General features: G+C 39.7%; 1 protein-coding gene across 1 annotated transcript in view; it reads left to right on the top strand.

Moving 5' to 3' along the window:
- ADGRG2 (adhesion G protein-coupled receptor G2) overlaps positions 1 to 17,417 on the top strand; it is an 80,120-nt gene that overhangs the window by 28,342 nt on the left and 34,361 nt on the right. The window contains exons 3-8 of the mRNA XM_064483356.1: positions 7,914 to 7,949; positions 10,524 to 10,562; positions 10,671 to 10,694; positions 12,145 to 12,183; positions 14,086 to 14,127; positions 16,387 to 16,440. Of these exons, the coding sequence (XP_064339426.1) occupies positions 7,914 to 7,949; positions 10,524 to 10,562; positions 10,671 to 10,694; positions 12,145 to 12,183; positions 14,086 to 14,127; positions 16,387 to 16,440 (234 nt within the window). The remainder of the gene's footprint in view (positions 1 to 7,913; positions 7,950 to 10,523; positions 10,563 to 10,670; positions 10,695 to 12,144; positions 12,184 to 14,085; positions 14,128 to 16,386; positions 16,441 to 17,417) is intronic.

Here is a 17,417-nt window from a genome sequence, read left to right on the forward strand (position 1 = left end):
CTTTTTTTTTGTCTGTGAAACTCTTTATTTCTCCTTCTATCGTCAAGGATAGCCTTGCTGGATAAAGGATCCTAGGCTGCATCTTTTTTTCATTCAGGGCTTTGAATATGTCTTGCCACTCCCTTCTGGCCTGTAGTGTTTGTGTAGAGAAATCAGCTGAGAGCCTTATGGGGGTTCCCTTGTAACTTACTCTTTGCTTTTCTCTTGCTGCCTTTAGAATCATTTCTTTATCCTTGACTCTGGCCATCTTGATTATGATATGTCTTGGTGTGGGTCTATTTGGGTTCTTCCTGTTTGGGACCATCTGAGCTTCCTGTACTTGGATATCTGATTCCTTCTTTAAGTTTGGGAAGTTTTCAGTCATGATTTCTTCAAAAACCTTTTCAATCCCCTTTGATCTTTCTTCTCCTTCTGGGACCCCTATTATGCGAAGATTGGGATGCTTTATATTATCCCATAGGTCCCTTATGCTATTTTCATTATTTTTTATTTGCTTCTCTTGTAGTTCTTCTGAATGGGTGCTTTCTATTGCCCTGTCTTCTAGATCACTAATTCGTTCCTCTGCATTATCTAGTTGGCTTTGCACAGCTATTAGATCATTCCTCATCTCTGTCAATGAGTTTACCCATTCTACTTGGCTCTTCTTTATAGCTTCAATTTCATTTTTGACATATTTTATATCTCTAAACACTATCTCTTTTAATTCCTTCAGCAATTCGATCACTCCTTTTTTGAAATCTTGATCTAGTAGGCTATCGATGTCTATTTCGTTGATCTTTCTTTCAGGGGATTTCTCTTGTTCTTTTAATTGGGAAAGGTTTTTCTGCTTCTTCATCTTGCTCATACCTCTCTGGCACTGTGGTTTATGGAGTATCAGTTGTTTATTTTGGTCCTTAAGGATTTTATCTATCTGATGCCTATTTAGGAATAGAACTTAGGAAAAAAAGAAAAAAAAATAAGAGAGAGAGAGAAAGAATTTTAAAAGAAGGGAGAAAGAGGGTTTGAAAACAGTGTATAATGAATAATAAAAGAGCGAGTTGAAGCAGAGTATTAATCGGGTTGAGACGTCCTTTTAAAACCTTTACAAAAAAAGGGGGGGGGAGGATGAATAGATGTATTTGAAACCTGTGTCTAATCAATAGCAGGACATCAAAACCCAAGAGAAATAGAAATGAATTAAGAAGTAAAAATTAAGAGAGTAATAGAAAATAGAACAGGTAAAAACATTAAAAAAAAAAGGGGGGGGGTTGTCGGTGTTCTCCAGGAGTCTGTGTGCTTTTAGTGTGAAGTCTTTCTGTCTTCGTCCTGTTTTGGAAGCTCAGCTTGCTGTTTTCAGAGGCCCTCCGTTGGCGCCCTCTTCTGTGCTGCTCCCAGCACCTGTCGGCAAGCAGATCGCGCCTCCTCCTAACACTGGGTCAGGTGCAGCTCTCTGCTGTGGGCGGGCGGGTCACTGCCCTCCGGATGCCGCAGTCAGATGTTGCAGACTGGCCGGGTAGGAGGGCGGGTCGTGCCCCCTCCCAGCACCTCGGTCAGGGGCTGTGTTCCTGCCCGAAAGGCGGGGGGCTGCTCTCGCTCTACCTGCGCCGCCGCCGGTAGCTCCGCTGCTCTGTGCGGCTGGGCGCTCCGCCCTGGTCGGCGCTCCGCAGGTGGGCTCGGGGAAGACCGAGGGACAGCCCTGTCCCTGCTCCGAGCCAAAACCCAGCTCCTTGTTTGTCTTTGTGGAGCAAGTTCTCTGAGGGACCAGGATGGAAGGATCCTATCTGCCCCGGGCTGCAGGCCAGTCTCAGTCTGGCCTTTGAGGCTGCTAAGCCCTTCAGTGTGGATGCAGGTTTCGCCCCCGCCCCCGCCTGAGTGCTCAGCGCGGAGGATATGGCGGCTGTGCCTGAGCCCCGCCTCTCTTCCCCCGAAAACTTTCCGCGGGTTTTCAGAGATGGGGGTGTGCACCCTTCCCCCGAGAGCACATCAACCTTGCTGTTTTATGGAGGGCCCAGGTGGTTCTGCCCTGTGCACCCACAGCCACGGCGCGCAGCCCCTTGCAGTCCCCTGGGGCTGCCTCTGTGCAGCCGCCCCCTTCCTCCGCCCGGCTTGTGCAGCCTGGCCCTGCCCGCCGATGCCGGCCCGCGTCTCAGGCTGGGTGTCGGGGGGACGCTCTGTGCCCGTTTAACTTAGTTCTGTTAGTCAAGGGCTGCTCTGTACAGATCCGAGCCTCGGAGGCTCCCCCTCCGTCCCACTGGCCTCTCAGTTGGAGAGGGGAGACCCAGCGAGCGAGCGCCAGTCCTCCTTTGCCGCTCCCTCCCCGCGGGACCCGTCCCGCGCTGCTTTGCCTTTTGTTCTTTCTTTTTTCCTTTTCTCCTACCAGAGTTTTGGCGTCTTTATCTTTTGAAGAGGGCGATGGTCTGTTGGAGTTCCGCAGGTGCTCTGGTTGGCTGAGTGGGTCTGTAGATGTGGGTCTTGGTGTATTTGTGGGAGAGGGTGACCTGCGAGTGTCCTTCTACTCCGCCATCTTCTCCGTCTCTGAGAAATAGATTTTCAAGGCTCTTGTCCTTCCTAAAATGCACATCCCTTCTAAAGTGGAACGGGGTGGACAGCCAGTTGGTCAGTGGCTCTTCACTATTTTAAACCACAGCCCAAGACGAGAAGCAGCCCAGTGTAGTGAGGCTAGAGAGCCTCGGCTCAGATCCTGGTTCTGTCCTTTTACTATGCACGTTACTTGACTTCCCTGTGCCTCAGTTTCCCCATCTGTAAAATGTGGATAATGTGCCTCGTATTATTGTTATGAAGACTAAATGAGATAGTACTTATGAAATGCCTGGTCATAGTGATGTTATATAAATGCTTGCTAATTGAAAATAGACTCCCTTTCGGACTATTTTTCCTGGAAAAAAAATACATATGAATACACACAAATTTACCTTCTATTTCAGGGACTGTCTGGGCATTCCAAAATGCATCCCCTAAATCCTCAGGGAAGGGATGGTCCATAAACCCCTGAGAGAGGTCAGATCAGTTCTGGAGGGGTTAAGGGGCAAGGGGACGGGTGCGTGGTACTGCGTGAGGTTGGGAGAAGAGCAGGAATCAGAGCTTGGGGACCGAGCACACATTTCCCCTGATTCCCATTTTGGCCAAGGCCCACCTCGAATTGCCCATCGTTTGCACTTTGGGAAATTCCATCAGCTAGGAGCTGAAGTTTTGTTTAGTGGTGTCATTAATAATTGTTTAATAAAAACGTTATGTCAGAGTATTTATTGAGCAGTGTGACGGGAGATGGTCACAGCTCAAGTCAACAAGTTTCGGCTGAGCCGAAGTAGAAGTGTTTTCATTCATTTTGTTGGTTATGTAGTAAACTCTGAAAATACAGTTCTTGGAAGAGTGTCTGTTGTTGCAAGCCCTGAAGAGCCAATGTAATGACAATATTGTTTTGTTTGGGGTTCCCATATAAAAGTGCCAAGGCGTGGTGCCTTGTGTTGAATCATCTCTCTCTGGAGCAGTAATTCAATCCAGAGAAGGACTGCCACCAGATTACAAATTTTAGTTGGGTCTAAAATATCCATGCAAGGGGGGAGGTGGGCAAGTCATATCCTTTTTAGATCCACTTCTAGAAGATTAAGCCGTTATCTTTCCCACCCAACTTGGGGATGAATGTGTTGGGAAGAAATACTCATTAGTATTATCACAGTCACAGGTTTCAAGACAAAAAACCCCACCTGTCACCCATATTTTAAGTCCTACATCTCCCACCCTATCAAATAGCAGGAGAAAAATGAACACTTCAGAAACACTCAGATGTGACCTTGTAAGACTTAGGTTCAGGTTGTTTGGGAGGTGATCCCGGGAATCAGGAGCGGGGACAGGAAGACAGCATTAGGAACAGAGGAAAGGTCAATAAAGGATATATTATTGAGATCATTGCAGTAGGCAGTATTTGTGATATGTGTCTGGCCATTTTCATCCATGTTTGTAGGATCTGCTGTGATTGGCAGTTCTAGCTGCTGCTCTGAACGGCAGATTCCGAACAGTAGCCATCCAAGAAGTATTCTCAAGTGTGTCCTTCATGGACTCCGCGTCGTTACTCTCAGATCTGTTCCCCATCTTTCCCTTGCTGTGCTTTGTGTCACAGTAATCTGACCCCTTGTAATATTTCCATTAAATTCCTGCTCTTGAACTACCTGTCGTGGGTTCCTAACTGATAGAGACTCTTTCACGATGTCGTCAGTTAGTCCGAAAATATTTTGAACATCTACCCGATACAAGGCCCTGGACTCGATTCCTGGAGGATAATAAGGCATCAAACAGCTGAGCATCTAGTCTGGAAAACAAGACATACGGTGGAAAAGTTAAATAACAGTGCCCAACAGTCACCAAATGCCAAGTAAATGGCCTTGGGGAACCTGTAAATACATTGCCTTACAAGACAAAAGGGCTTTTGCAGATGTGATTAAAATTCAGAAGGATGACCTGGAGAGATTATCGTGAATTACCTGGGTGGGCCTGATCTGATCATTTAAAAGTGGAAGTTGTTAAAAGCGGAAGAAGAAGGCAGGAGAGTGAGTCCAAGAGATGCTGCATGAGGGGGACTCCCCCATCCCATCCCACTCTTACTACTAGCTTTGAAGATGGAGGAATGGGGCATGAGCTAAGAAACGTGTGGGTGGCTTCTAGATTCGGGGAATGGCCTTCAATTTACAGCCAGCAAGAGAATGAGGACCTACAACTGCAACAGACTGAATTCTGCCAATTACCCAAATAAGCAGGACGCAGAGTCTCCCCTAGAGCCTCCAGGAAGGAGTGCAGCCTGTCGACACCCTGCTTTTAGTCTGATGAGACTCAAGCTGGACTTCTGACCTACAGAACTCTTAACAACAAATTTGTGTTGTCGTAAACCACTAACTTCATGGTAATTTGTTACAACAGTACAGGAAACTAACAGACTGAAGTCTCCAGCTTAAATTGTTTGGCTGGTGTTTCCAGCGGTCTGTCAAATTCTAGAATGATCAGGTATGGAAATGATGTGGGGTGATGGGAGATGAATTCTTGACTCTGTGGAGTAGGAGGGGTGGTGACAGTAAGGCATTCACGTAGCAGAGCTCAGACCACACTTGGCCATGTGGGATTGGATTTTGGGAGGTGGTGGCAATAACTTTGAAAGAGTGTGCCAGGGAGGCGATGTAGGGAAAGAGACTCCATCGAGGGGGCCAGTTTCTTGAGTTTCCAGTTCCTCTGTTTGGTGTCCATTCGAAGCAGAGGCATGCCAAACTCCTGCTCATCATAATTGGAGTATATGGACTTTGTTTTAAAAAATCACTAGGGAGTCATATTGAGTAAATTTTATAGACAGATCACAATAATTTTATTTATGGACTGAAATTGAGACTTCAATAAATGAATAATGCTTTAAAATTCGCTCTTTGTAGGTTTCCAAAGGAAAATCTGAAAAATTTAAATGTTTTTCCTTTCTTTGTTTGTGAATCCTTTTAACAATGGAAATGTTTTGTCTCCTAAGAGTGGCATGGAGCTCAAATACATGACTCACTGGAAATGACGACCACCTCTTTGGTTGTAACAAATGGGAAGTGAGTTAGGAGAGAGCCCAAGAGAAACAAGAGGCTGATACTTAGGAAAATGTAAGGCCTGTGGGGACGTCTCTAGGTTGGACCAGGAGTGATGTGGAGCACTGTAATGAGAGACAGAAAAAGTGAATAAAATGTTAGTCACTGAGTAATCTGGCCCCTAGAAGAAAAGAAAGCTAAAAGGAAAAAGCAGACAGTAACAATTTAAAAATCTCTAGCTTTTATTTACGGGGTTCCCTCCCTTCTTCGGTGTAGATTGCTGCTGAGAGCCCTGCAGGCTTGGCTGGTCTTGCCCCTGATCTATGTTTCCATCAGGTTTTATCTCTTGATTGTGAGTCCATGCCTATCAAACCTGTCTACCCAGAGATGGCTGACCAGGAAAGTTCCTTCTCTACTCTGGCTCCCCCATTACCCTTGAGTTGTCTATTTCCTCGAGCATCTAAGAAAGAGGTAAAACTCAAACCAGCCTCTTTCTCTGTGGGTACATAGCTCTTTTCAAAGGATTTAGCAGCGGAGAAGGTTGGAACCATTGGTGGCTCTGGTCAGCCACTGGAGAAAATTGAAAAGGAAGCAGTATTAACTCCTGTTGCCCTTCAGCATCACTCTCCATCCCTCTTCCCTGGTACTCAACTATTCCTCAGTGCCTTCGTGCTGTTCCCTGCCTTTGCCACGTTCCCACCCCACTCTACCTCACCTGCCTAAACTGATATGTCATTTTCAAGTAGCCCATATTGAATGTTAATTCTTCCCAGTACTTTTCAACATGGCCCAGTATGGTAGGTCTTTGCTGCATGATCAGAATTCAGCCAATTAGAATTAATTCATACTAAATTGTGAATGACTGATTTCCCCCCTTAGTGCTCCCAAGAGCATTCTAAAAATTAAACTCCTGTCAACACACTCTTTGATTGGTGGGATATTAAGGTAGCGTGAGGGATATATTGAAGGACAGAGACTAAGAAGAGGCAATTTCAATTAAATTAGGGCATCAAGGTACTGACCACTCTGTACTAACCATTTGAGCTCTCATTCAGTCCTGCTTTCAAGCAGACCTGTGTTTTAATTATCCCAGAAAATCATCAGTACCCTATCACTATTTAAGGAAAATAGGCTCCTGGAGGCTACCAGGTATGTTTCACTCTGCAGTTTTAGTTTCTAAATATACTTATTCTTTCTTTTTAATTGTCTTAAGATACCACTATGGAAATAACCATTCCTTTGTAATTAAAATTTTATAAGGTAATACTCCATGTGGGTGAGAATTTGGGAAAGTAACACCCTCATGTACTGCAAAGAGTAGTGTAAATCAGTTTGTTTTCTGAAGGGCATTTTGGGAATCAAAATTCATGGAATTTCTGAAGGAAATAGCCAAGTATGCGTGCAAAAATTTAGCCAAGAGGATTTATTGCAGGTTTGTTTGTAATCATGAAAATTGTACACAATAAAATGTAGGTCAAAAGGAAATTTGTTATATCAACTAATGGTACATCCAATCAATGAAATGCTCTGCAGTCATCACAAAATGGTATTGTGGAAAATTGTTTAATGATAGAGAACAATGTTCAGGATATACTGTCATGAGAAAAATCAGGTTGTAGTTTATATGATATGATCTTTCTTATCATACATATATATACACATACATTCATATATTTACATACATGTAGATATACGTCAACACAGAGAGAGAAAAAAATCTATGTAAAAATGTTAATGTCATTTATCTCTGTGTGGTGAAATTATTGGTGGTTTTAACTTTCATCTTTTTGTTTATCTGTAATTTCTTGTTTCTCTAGTAAGTATTATTTTTCATAGAGAAAAATATAGAATTACTTTTCTTTTAAGGAATCTGAGCATTCTCCCAAAATAAATAACACAGCATTTATTGTAGTTTATATCCAGAGACGCTTGATCTAGTTTAACTCAGAAGAAAGAAGTGGCTTAATTAAAGGTATGAAGTCTGTGCTAGTAGATATAAAAGAAGCACAGTTAATGGAAGTTTAATTTATGCAGATGTATACATTTACTTTTACACATTCTAATGAATATTAGCCAACAACCAAAGTCTTTAGTCATCATTTTTAGTTTAAAGTGGTCTCAGCCATTGTATAACAAAATATGGAGAGCACCGTCAGTGGTTAAATTGGAAGAATTGCTTCACCAGAGATACATCTTTGTGGAGAACTGAAAGAACGGATTAGGCTGTTGACAGTAATAGTAAATTGACATACTGCCCTCTTTTGGTCACTATTTGCAGCTCATTTTACATTCACTTCCATTAAAGATGTTAATCTACAAATTCACGCACAAACGAGACTAATTTTAAATCGCCTTTTTCCTCAACAGAGCATGCTGATGATTCAAGTTTGTTATCACCATCCGGTAAGACTTATTGCATGACTTTGGGGGAATTTCAGGAAAATATTCTAAAAGTTCTCCATGCAATGTCAGCTACAGCAAAATTGTTGTCTTCCATGAAGTTCATTAAATTCTGTCTTTAAACCTGTACCTGAAAAATCAATAGCAAACACAGACACAAGGACAGGCATATTGATCCTCCAATGTTGCTGGACAAAGCTGAGGTATACATTGTTGGTTTTCATTACGGTAACTGCTTAAGTTCTTCAGTATTATTTTTATTTTTTAATTTTTTTCAGTGTTATTTTTGTTGTAGTCTATTGTAGTTCACAAGTCTCCTCAAGAGTATCAAGAACATGTTTATACATGCTGAATGTTCTTATATTTGAGAATTGAGATGTTATCTTAAATATACTTCCTCAACACCTCACTGAATAAATAATTTTCAAAAGATTTCTAAAGGCTTAGCACTCATGAGAATGGGGAGGCAAATCATTAAAGAGAAATTTATAACTAGGACGTGTCTTGGCAGGAACCAGCAACCAAACCCCCATTTGAGACTGCTAGCTGGACCAGACTTCGGGGATAAAGTGGTCCCGCCCCATCCCTTAGTTAATGACAGTGAAGCCTGGAGCAGCTAAGTGACTTAACCTAAGTTCACACAGCTGCTTGCCCCACATTACACAGAGGCAGCCCATGGCTTCTCTGACTCCTACTTCTGTATTTCTTTCTGCAATACATATACCATATATTACAGAACAATCTTCGTGGTAAGCAGTGTGTCAACTCACATTCTATCCTTAGTTGCACGAAAATGACCTACTGTTATTAATGAATTCACTTAAATGAAATTAATAATAATCACTATTACTGCTTGTGCACATAGTAAATGCCTGGGAGTCTTCAGACATCTCATTCTGCTCCCAATCTTACAGTATAGGGATCATTATATTCATGTTATAGATGAGGAAACTAAGGGTCAGAGAGGATAAAACTTGTTCATGTTCAGTCTCTGGAGCCACACTACTTGAGTTGGAATTTGGCCACGACCTTCCTACCTCCATTGCTAGCTATGTGGCTTTGGACAAGTTCCTTTGCCATTCTGTGCCTCAGTTTCTTCATCTGTAAATTGAGGAGAATAACAGTACCTGCTTTATAGGATAGATGTAAAGATGAGATGAGCTAACACTTGTGCCCAGCACAGAGTAAACCCTCAGTATTAATGATCATTACTATTATGAGTTATTAAGTAAGAGCAGAGAGCCACATCCAGGACTGCAGATCTCCAAAGCTCAAGCTCTTTTTACTGAGCCAGTTTGCCCCCTCGTTGTTAAACTTCTAGGATAAAACAAATCAGTGTATTTTTCTTCCACTGCAGTAGCCTTCTGAGACTTAATCAGGTGATATCTTTACAAAATCCTGTTGGCATGGAATGAGGCCGAGGGTCTGGAGGCACATGCTGATGCCAGGCGTAGCCTCGGGGCCTCTGGGGAGAGCCAGGACACAGCCAGGGATGGGCAGGCGGCTTTGCCCACTGGGCTCTTTGTTTGATGTCACTGTTCATCACCATTCAGAAAAAATACTAGTCATTAATTAAAAAACGACTTAGACCAATTGGGTTGTTCTGCCCCAAGAGCAAAAGCTTCCATATCCACACTTTGAATCTAACTGCTCAAGAACTGTTTTACTTCTCAAGAAGTATCCTTGGTAATTTTAAAAAAATGTAGTAAATGACAAAATTTGGAAGCAATAATATAGGACAGACAGGGTGTGTGTGTTTCAGCCAATGTATTAGTGGTCTAAAACAGACAGGCCCACCAAGTGCCTCGACACACCCAAATGTTGTCCTTACCAGCTGAGTATCAGGCTCCTTACTGCAAAGTTTCTTTTAGTTGTGAAATGTTTACTTGTCCTGTGCGTACGGAGAGGTCAAGCCATTGGATCTTTTTAATATTTAAACATGCAAAATGTGTGCGGTAGACTGACCTCAGCTTAAATGGAGTTATTCCACGGGAAATTTACAATGTGATTGATGATCTTAATAGCAGCCATATTTTAAAATAACTTACCAGGAAGTTGTGTTAGGTCATAGTGTTGAGTGATAGCAATATCATTTTTTTAAATCCTAAATTCATTGTAAGAAGAGTTACCAGGTGTTGTCATAGAGTAGAGCCAATGTGCCAGTACGTTTCATAATTGCAGTTTGACAAATTATTCAAGTATAAAATGTTTTTGTGAACTCTCTGGCTGAAAAAATTTGAAAGTAGTATATCTTGTATTTTGTTGTGATTTCTAAACTTATTTCTGTAATATTCCATAAGTCAGAGCATGCTTTGTGGTCATGTCTCAGGTTCTTTATCCATAAAATGAGATAGTTGTACTCATTGCATCTCTTGGGTTCTTTCTCTACTATTCTCTCATTAAATGTGTACTCACTGAGTGATTATAGGACTTGCAGATTTAACTACATATTGGTCTGATAGCATGTTTCCTACTTTTCACAATTATATCTCAAAAGTTCTAGCTTCTTAAAATTCAATAAATAATTGTTTCATAGTATTAATTGGAAAATTTCATTGTTGTTTTTTTCTCCTACAGCTGAATCACCTCTTGTTGGTTTTGTCCCCTACTCCAATGGTACTCCAGGCAAGATTTTGGCAAAATTTAAACCTAGATTTACCCCAATTTGTTAAGTTTTTGATTTAATTTTATCTTTGTATTGTCTTTTTTACCTCGGGACAAAAGAGGTTGAAACCACAAGCCTAAACGGTAAGAATTTTTCTGAAGCAAGTGAAAATTGATAACCCTTAGTATGAATAGAAGTGTAATTCATGGTGTTGAAGGTTTCCTTATTCAAATAACAAAGAAAAATTAAAAAATCCCACAAACTGTCAACCCTGAAGAGCAACCTAAACTTTCTGGTTAAATGATAAAATTCTCCTAAGTCATGGAGGGAGGACAGCTGCCCACCACTCTTAACTGTCCTGTGAAAGGAAAGCAGTATCGATCACATTTTGAGTGCCCTATTTTCCTTGCTCTCCGACACAATGCCAACACACTTTTATAGGACAGACTGTTTAAATGTGAAAAGCACATGTAGTGACTTTCATATGATTCAGCCTGGATTTAGAGGCACAGAGTGTTCAAAGACAGATGATTTTATCAATTTTAAATAGTATGAAAAAAAAAAAAGCTGGCTTCATCATGCCAGGGAAAAGGGCAAAGAATTGGGCTATATTCGAGGGAGGTGGGCAGGGCAGCACATTCTGTTCCCTTTTCTCTGTGGGTAGACAGCCTTCCATCTTATTGCAGTCAAAACCCAGCACTTTTCACAATCCCTTAGTTTAGATGAAATCTCACCATGTGGTTGGTGGTTAAGGAGCTAAAAAACCATAGATGCAACTCACGCTGATCAAAACTGGTTTAAATTCACATTTGGTCCAATGCGAACGGCCAGACATTATCATTTTTATGTGCAATTACTTTTTACAGTGAAAGAACATCTTCAAAATCGCTCTGGCAGTAGTTTTTGGATCTCATTCATGTGGGTTTTTTTTTTTTTTAAATGTGATCATGTAATACATGCTCTTTTTTTTCCCCCTAAAGTTTCATCCAGGATAATAAATTCTAGAAGGATTTTCATTTAAAGAAATACCGATAGGGTAGATTTTAAATTGAATTTTAAGTGAAAAAGATCAAAATGAGATTTTCCTAAAAGTTTGTTGAATATAATATTTAAAAACTCCATATTTAAATCAGAATTACTTAAAGATTGCTTTATAAGGGTATACCATTAGGTACAAATGCATTCAGCATCCACCAGGCTAGCTATTAAAGTTAGTAATAACTGGAACTATCATATCCCTTAGGGACTTTCATTATTACAGAGAAAAACGGGGACATATGATTAAACAACATAAATGGGTTTATTTAAATCTAATAATTATAGGAGTGTTGCTGTGTTGTAGTTACATAACTTGTGTTCAGGAAACACATTTTAAATGAATGAATACTTGCTCACGAATTGTCTTGGGGGATTGGGAAATGGATATGTGGTGAGAGTGTGGGCAGCAAATACATTTAGTGGTGTCAGATGGCTTTTACAGAATTCTAACTTCTACAGGATGTGGGGAAAAGTGAAACGTTTAAGGAACCTAGGAAGATGCATGTATCATTAATCATGCCAATAGTTAGACTAATTTTTATCATTTTATTTCAGATGCTACTTCAAGCGTATTATCTACTTTGAACAAAACAGGTAATGTAATAGCTTGTCTTCTGTGACTTCTTGAGTTTCTCACTTGTGTGGTCTTCAGCATTAGTCAAAGTTACCTCCTTATCCGTTTCCTATGCCGTCAGCTGTTTATTTATTACTCGTTTTGCTTTGACATTGAGCTGTAATTCTGGTGTCACCACACTCCTGAACTTGCAAACTCTTATGGTCATAGCACTATATTTAAAATAACACTTTTTATTATAATAGTAATACATCTTAACTCATGAAAAATTGGGAATACAGAAAAATGCAAAGAAGAAAATAGCAATCATCTTTCAAAATACTTTCCTAAGACTGTTACTGTTAATAATTTGGTATATTTCCATTCAGTATCATGTGTATATATATATATATATATATATATATAACAAAATAGTCATAGTTTACATAAATTTTTATAACTTACCGTCTTGACTTCATATTAAATTATAAGTGTTTTCCAGCATCCCTACTACTAATGACTTTATAATATTCTGTTGTGTACCATATGTTGAACATTATATTTGTTTCTACTTTTTTAATAGAAATTGTTGCAATAAACATCCTTGTACCAACATCTTTGCATTCATCTCTGATTTCTGTAGAATGCACTCCAGGGATTGGACTTAATGGGTCAGCATTATGAATATTTTAAGGCCCTTGATACCTCCTGCCCAGTTACCTTCTAGAAAGGTTGTACCCAGCAACATTCCTGCCAGCAGTGGATAAGAATGTGTCACTGTACCTTTGCCCTGAGTTGAGACTATGTCATATATTATTAGATCTTCCTCTCGATTTCTTAGGTTCTATTTTGCATTTTTGATTATTAGTGAGATTGAACATTTTTCCCCAAAAACACTTTTTTACCAGAACCAGAAGTTCATTTCACAGTTGTGTTTTGTTTGCTCTGGAAAGGAAAATAGCAAAGCAGACAAAATAATATATTTAAAGGATTCTTAATAATAATGCAAAATGCTGTCAGCCTTTATAATTACCACCAATCATTGCCCGTGGGTCAGTCACATGTTGAAACTGTCAGTATAACATCATCATTCTTAAGTGCTTCTCCCAGATCTGAGCTTTGTATTTTCTTCAGAATTTGCCACTCACCCTAGGAGACAGTCCTTCTTTGCAAATCTGTGCCCTGAACATAGGCTGTACTAATTCGCCATCCTAACAGCAAGGATTTCTGAGCCTGGTTCACCATTATCTGGGAAATGAGCCATGGGCTCTGTCCCCAAACTGTGTTGGGAAGATATTTCTAAGTTTTGCTTCTTCAGAGTGTGTTAATATTTGCCTGTGAGTCATTGACTTTGAACAGTTCTGTCCTGGTTCTGCTGTGAGCTTGTTGTATGACTGTAGTTGGATATTCTCAACCTCTCTAAGAATAATTTTATCTGTCAATATTATATTACTTTTATTGTATTATATTAACTCCTAAAGAAAATAGCAGGACACTTTCTTGATATTAGAGTACAGTAGCAATATTTTGGATCCTGTGTATACTGTTTCCATTAATTTTTATTCTGAATCACCTGCTCTCTACAACCTATGACCCAAAGGTCCTGATAGTGACTTAATTCTGCATATCTGAATTGTAAGTCCACATTAATTTGTTTAGTAGCAGCTCATGGAAACTGCAGTAGAATTATGCAAACAGTGGGGTGTGTAATGGGTGTGATCTAACTGGGTAAACATGGGAATCCAAACCCCAGACCCACCCTGTCAGTGCTGTATGATCTGAGTACGCAACTCTCATTCATTCTGCTGCTAAGTTGACCAGTAGTGTCCTAAAGGTGTCAACAGTATGATTTTCTTTGCACTTCACTAAAATGATACTCACGGCAAATTGTTTTTTAAAACATGCAACAATTCTGCTCTAATGTTTAAATTGCTTCTTTGCAGAAAAAACTAAAATCACTATAGTAAAAACCTTCAATGCATCAGGTATGACTTATTATCAATAACAAGATTTTCTTTTTTTATAACTAAAGTAAAATTAAACAAATGGCTGGTGTTTATGCTTTCTTTCTCTTTTTTTCCTGTCTTTTAAAAATGAAATCTGTTCTTAATGAACAGATGTTAATGCACTGGGTACCTGAAATTGTACTAAGTGTTTGGGGTTATACAATAATGATCAGACACAATGCCCACCCTCTAGAATCTTCTAGTGTCTGGGGAGAGACAAGGCAAACAAACATAACTAAAGTGAGCATGTGTGCAGATAAAGGCACTGATTACACAAGTGATTCTGACATGACTGGTGCTAATGATCATAAGTGGGATGCAATTTATGTAGGGAAGATTCTTAGAGGCATGGACTTCAAACTCTCTTTAAAGCAAAAAAAGGATGTACTTTTAAGTCCCAAGATTAAAGATACATGATTTGCTTACTGAAGTCTTCTGGTTGATTTAAAGCAGGGGTTGGCAAACTATGGCCTGTGGGCCAAATATGGCCCATCATCTGCTCTTGTAAATAAAGTTTTATTGGAACACTGCCATACCCATTCGTTTACACATTGGCTATGGCTCCTTTCCCACCACAGTGAATAGCTGAGTAGCTGCAACAGAAACTATGTGGTCCACAAAGCCTAGAATATTTATTATTTGACCCTTTACAGCCAAAGTTTTCTCATTCATGATTTAAAGGATGACCTGTGGCCATATACTTGGGGGAAATTACAGGTAACAGCCCTAGCAATAGGAAAGAAGATTTTCAGTATGAATGAGTAGCAGAAGACTGACATCACTGGCAATGAAGGTGCCACTAAAATCTAGAGAAAGATGAGAGATGATAGAATGAAAAGCTTAGTGAGCAATAGACCAATGGTTGTAAAGAACATTTAAAGCATCACTACCCACCATCTGTATATTCTGTAGTGTTTGTGTAGTGTGTATCTCCAGTGAATTATATTCATTAGCAAGGAAGTTTAAAATGAAATCTTTCTCTTTTGGTGTGGGTAACGTTGTGGAACAATATAGAAATCTACCTGGCAGGTAACTTTAGGCACCTAAATTCAGTTTGCTCATAGAATCAAAACTCTTAGCTGAAACATGATGCCTACACACCAAACATCAATAAATCATTCTGGCAGAAACCATATCACATGCACTAACTCAAATTATCATTTTAGTTTGTGTCCAAGCTAGTTCTCTTAGGAAAGAATAAAGCACTCATAAAGTGCAGTAGAAATAAAAAAGCAATCAGGCATTGCATACATAATTCTGACCAAGCCAGACCTAACAAGGACAGCCAAATATTTCTTAATATGACAACTTTTTCCCCTTGGCAGTCTGCTTAACACATTATCAGCATTTGCCTCTCACATTTACTCATAGATTTCTTATCCTTTGCCAAAAGGATGAAAGTAATGAAACAAAGATTCTCAGAGGAGTTAATCTAGAGCTTTCTTGAAATCAAAGAAGAGATGGTCCTCTCATTTCACCAAAGGAAAAAGTATTTCTCAGGTTAATATGTATGAAGGTTTTTGTTCTAACATGGCTTATTTCATCTCCCATTCATCCCTACCTCCTTTGCATGCCTGTGTGGTCTGGTATGGAGGCCATCACATGGCCATCACTCCATTTTGCCCTCACTATAACTTTTCATCTATTTGCCAGTATCACTTATTAGATTGTAAGCTCGCTGAGGGTAGGGTCTGTATCTGGAAACTCCCAAGGCCTATAGAATATGGTAGGTGCTCAGCAAATATTTTTTTAATTTTACGGTTTTTGCCCATGTGAAAGGACATCATGACATTGATGTTATTTCTTACATACGTTTGCACCAGTAGCTAAGCCCAGCATTAGAGTGCTCATGGGCTCCCCTGCCCAGGACAGGAAGGAGGATCTATGAGTAAGGGCTATTCCATTTAAAGTTTCTATACTTGATTGTATTCAGGCTGTTCTTTTTATATCAGACAGAAGAGGGATGAGTTGAGACTGGGGCAAAGACGTTTTAGTGAGGAGCAGGGGATCAGACACTGACATACTAAAGAATAGTAGAATCCAGTTCCATAGCTGAACTACTAAGAAGTGAAAACTCTCATTCCTTTAGTCTTTGTGGAATTTATCCAGCCAGTTATATCCAACATATAATATTCTTGATACACGTTTAATGACTGAATTAGTGAATTCTCTTGACAATGTAATATGTAAGTGCAGGTGTTAACATGCTTAACCTACTGGGTTGTGTTTTCTTTGCAGGAGTCAAACCCCAGAGAAATATCTGCAATTTGTCATCTGTTTGCAATGACTCAGGTTAGTTCATGTGTACATTACACATTACCACATAAATTAGCGCCGTAGAGAAAGGTTTGTTTTCCTCCTGTTGAGTGTGTGATGTGTGCCTCTTTGATTTGTCTCTTTTCATAACACCTGGCTACTAAGAGTCTCGAATGAAAACAAAAGTAAATTTTAGATCTGGCTGGAAGTGAGATAATGGGTTAACTTCCTTAATATGAGACCATGAAGCTCTACACCGAATATTTTTCATCATAGTTTTAAATCCATAGCTAATACCCTTAGAGTTGATTCATGAACATAATTAATAATGAGCTTAATTATTGAAACCCACTTCTTGTGTATAAATCCCTCAAGCTTTTCCACAGGACCTTAAGTACTGTAACTTAGAAACAAGATGTTGTCTTTTGCTAAAAATAAAACAAACCACTCTACTAGAATATTGAAAACCTCACATACACCTAGTTTAATTAGACGCTAATGCCAATAGTACCATAGTGTATTTTGCTGTCTCTAAGACTGTCCACTATTTTTTTTAAATTGAGATGGAAATCTCTTGAGAACATGCTATTTTTGAAATGGGAATATTTTCCCTTCTGCCTTGGGCCAGAAGGAATGAAACAACCACTTTTCTCACGTTGGTTTGGCTTTCTGGGCTCCCTTCCGTATTAAAACCAATGAAGGCAGATGTGAAAACACAGAAAAACATGGTGTGGCAGGTCAGAACTGGGTCAGAGGAAGAGAGAAGAGGTAACAAAGTATTTTATAATATTAAAGTCTTAGTGTGACTCCACTGATACAAAAAAGGCAATCATTACAGGAATGTTTTCCTTTTATTCTGTTCCTCTTAACAGTTTAATAATCTGCTTGTAAAATATAGGAAACAATTTCAAGTAAAGTGAGTTAAAGCTGGATAGTTTAGAAAAGAACAAAACTTTCTATTGAAAGGATGTCCCACAAGCACTTTGTATGAATGTGAGATTTACTTACAAGAG

The sequence above is a fragment of the Camelus dromedarius genome, chromosome X (genome assembly GCF_036321535.1).
Source record: "Camelus dromedarius isolate mCamDro1 chromosome X, mCamDro1.pat, whole genome shotgun sequence".
Lineage (NCBI taxonomy): Eukaryota > Metazoa > Chordata > Mammalia > Artiodactyla > Camelidae > Camelus > Camelus dromedarius.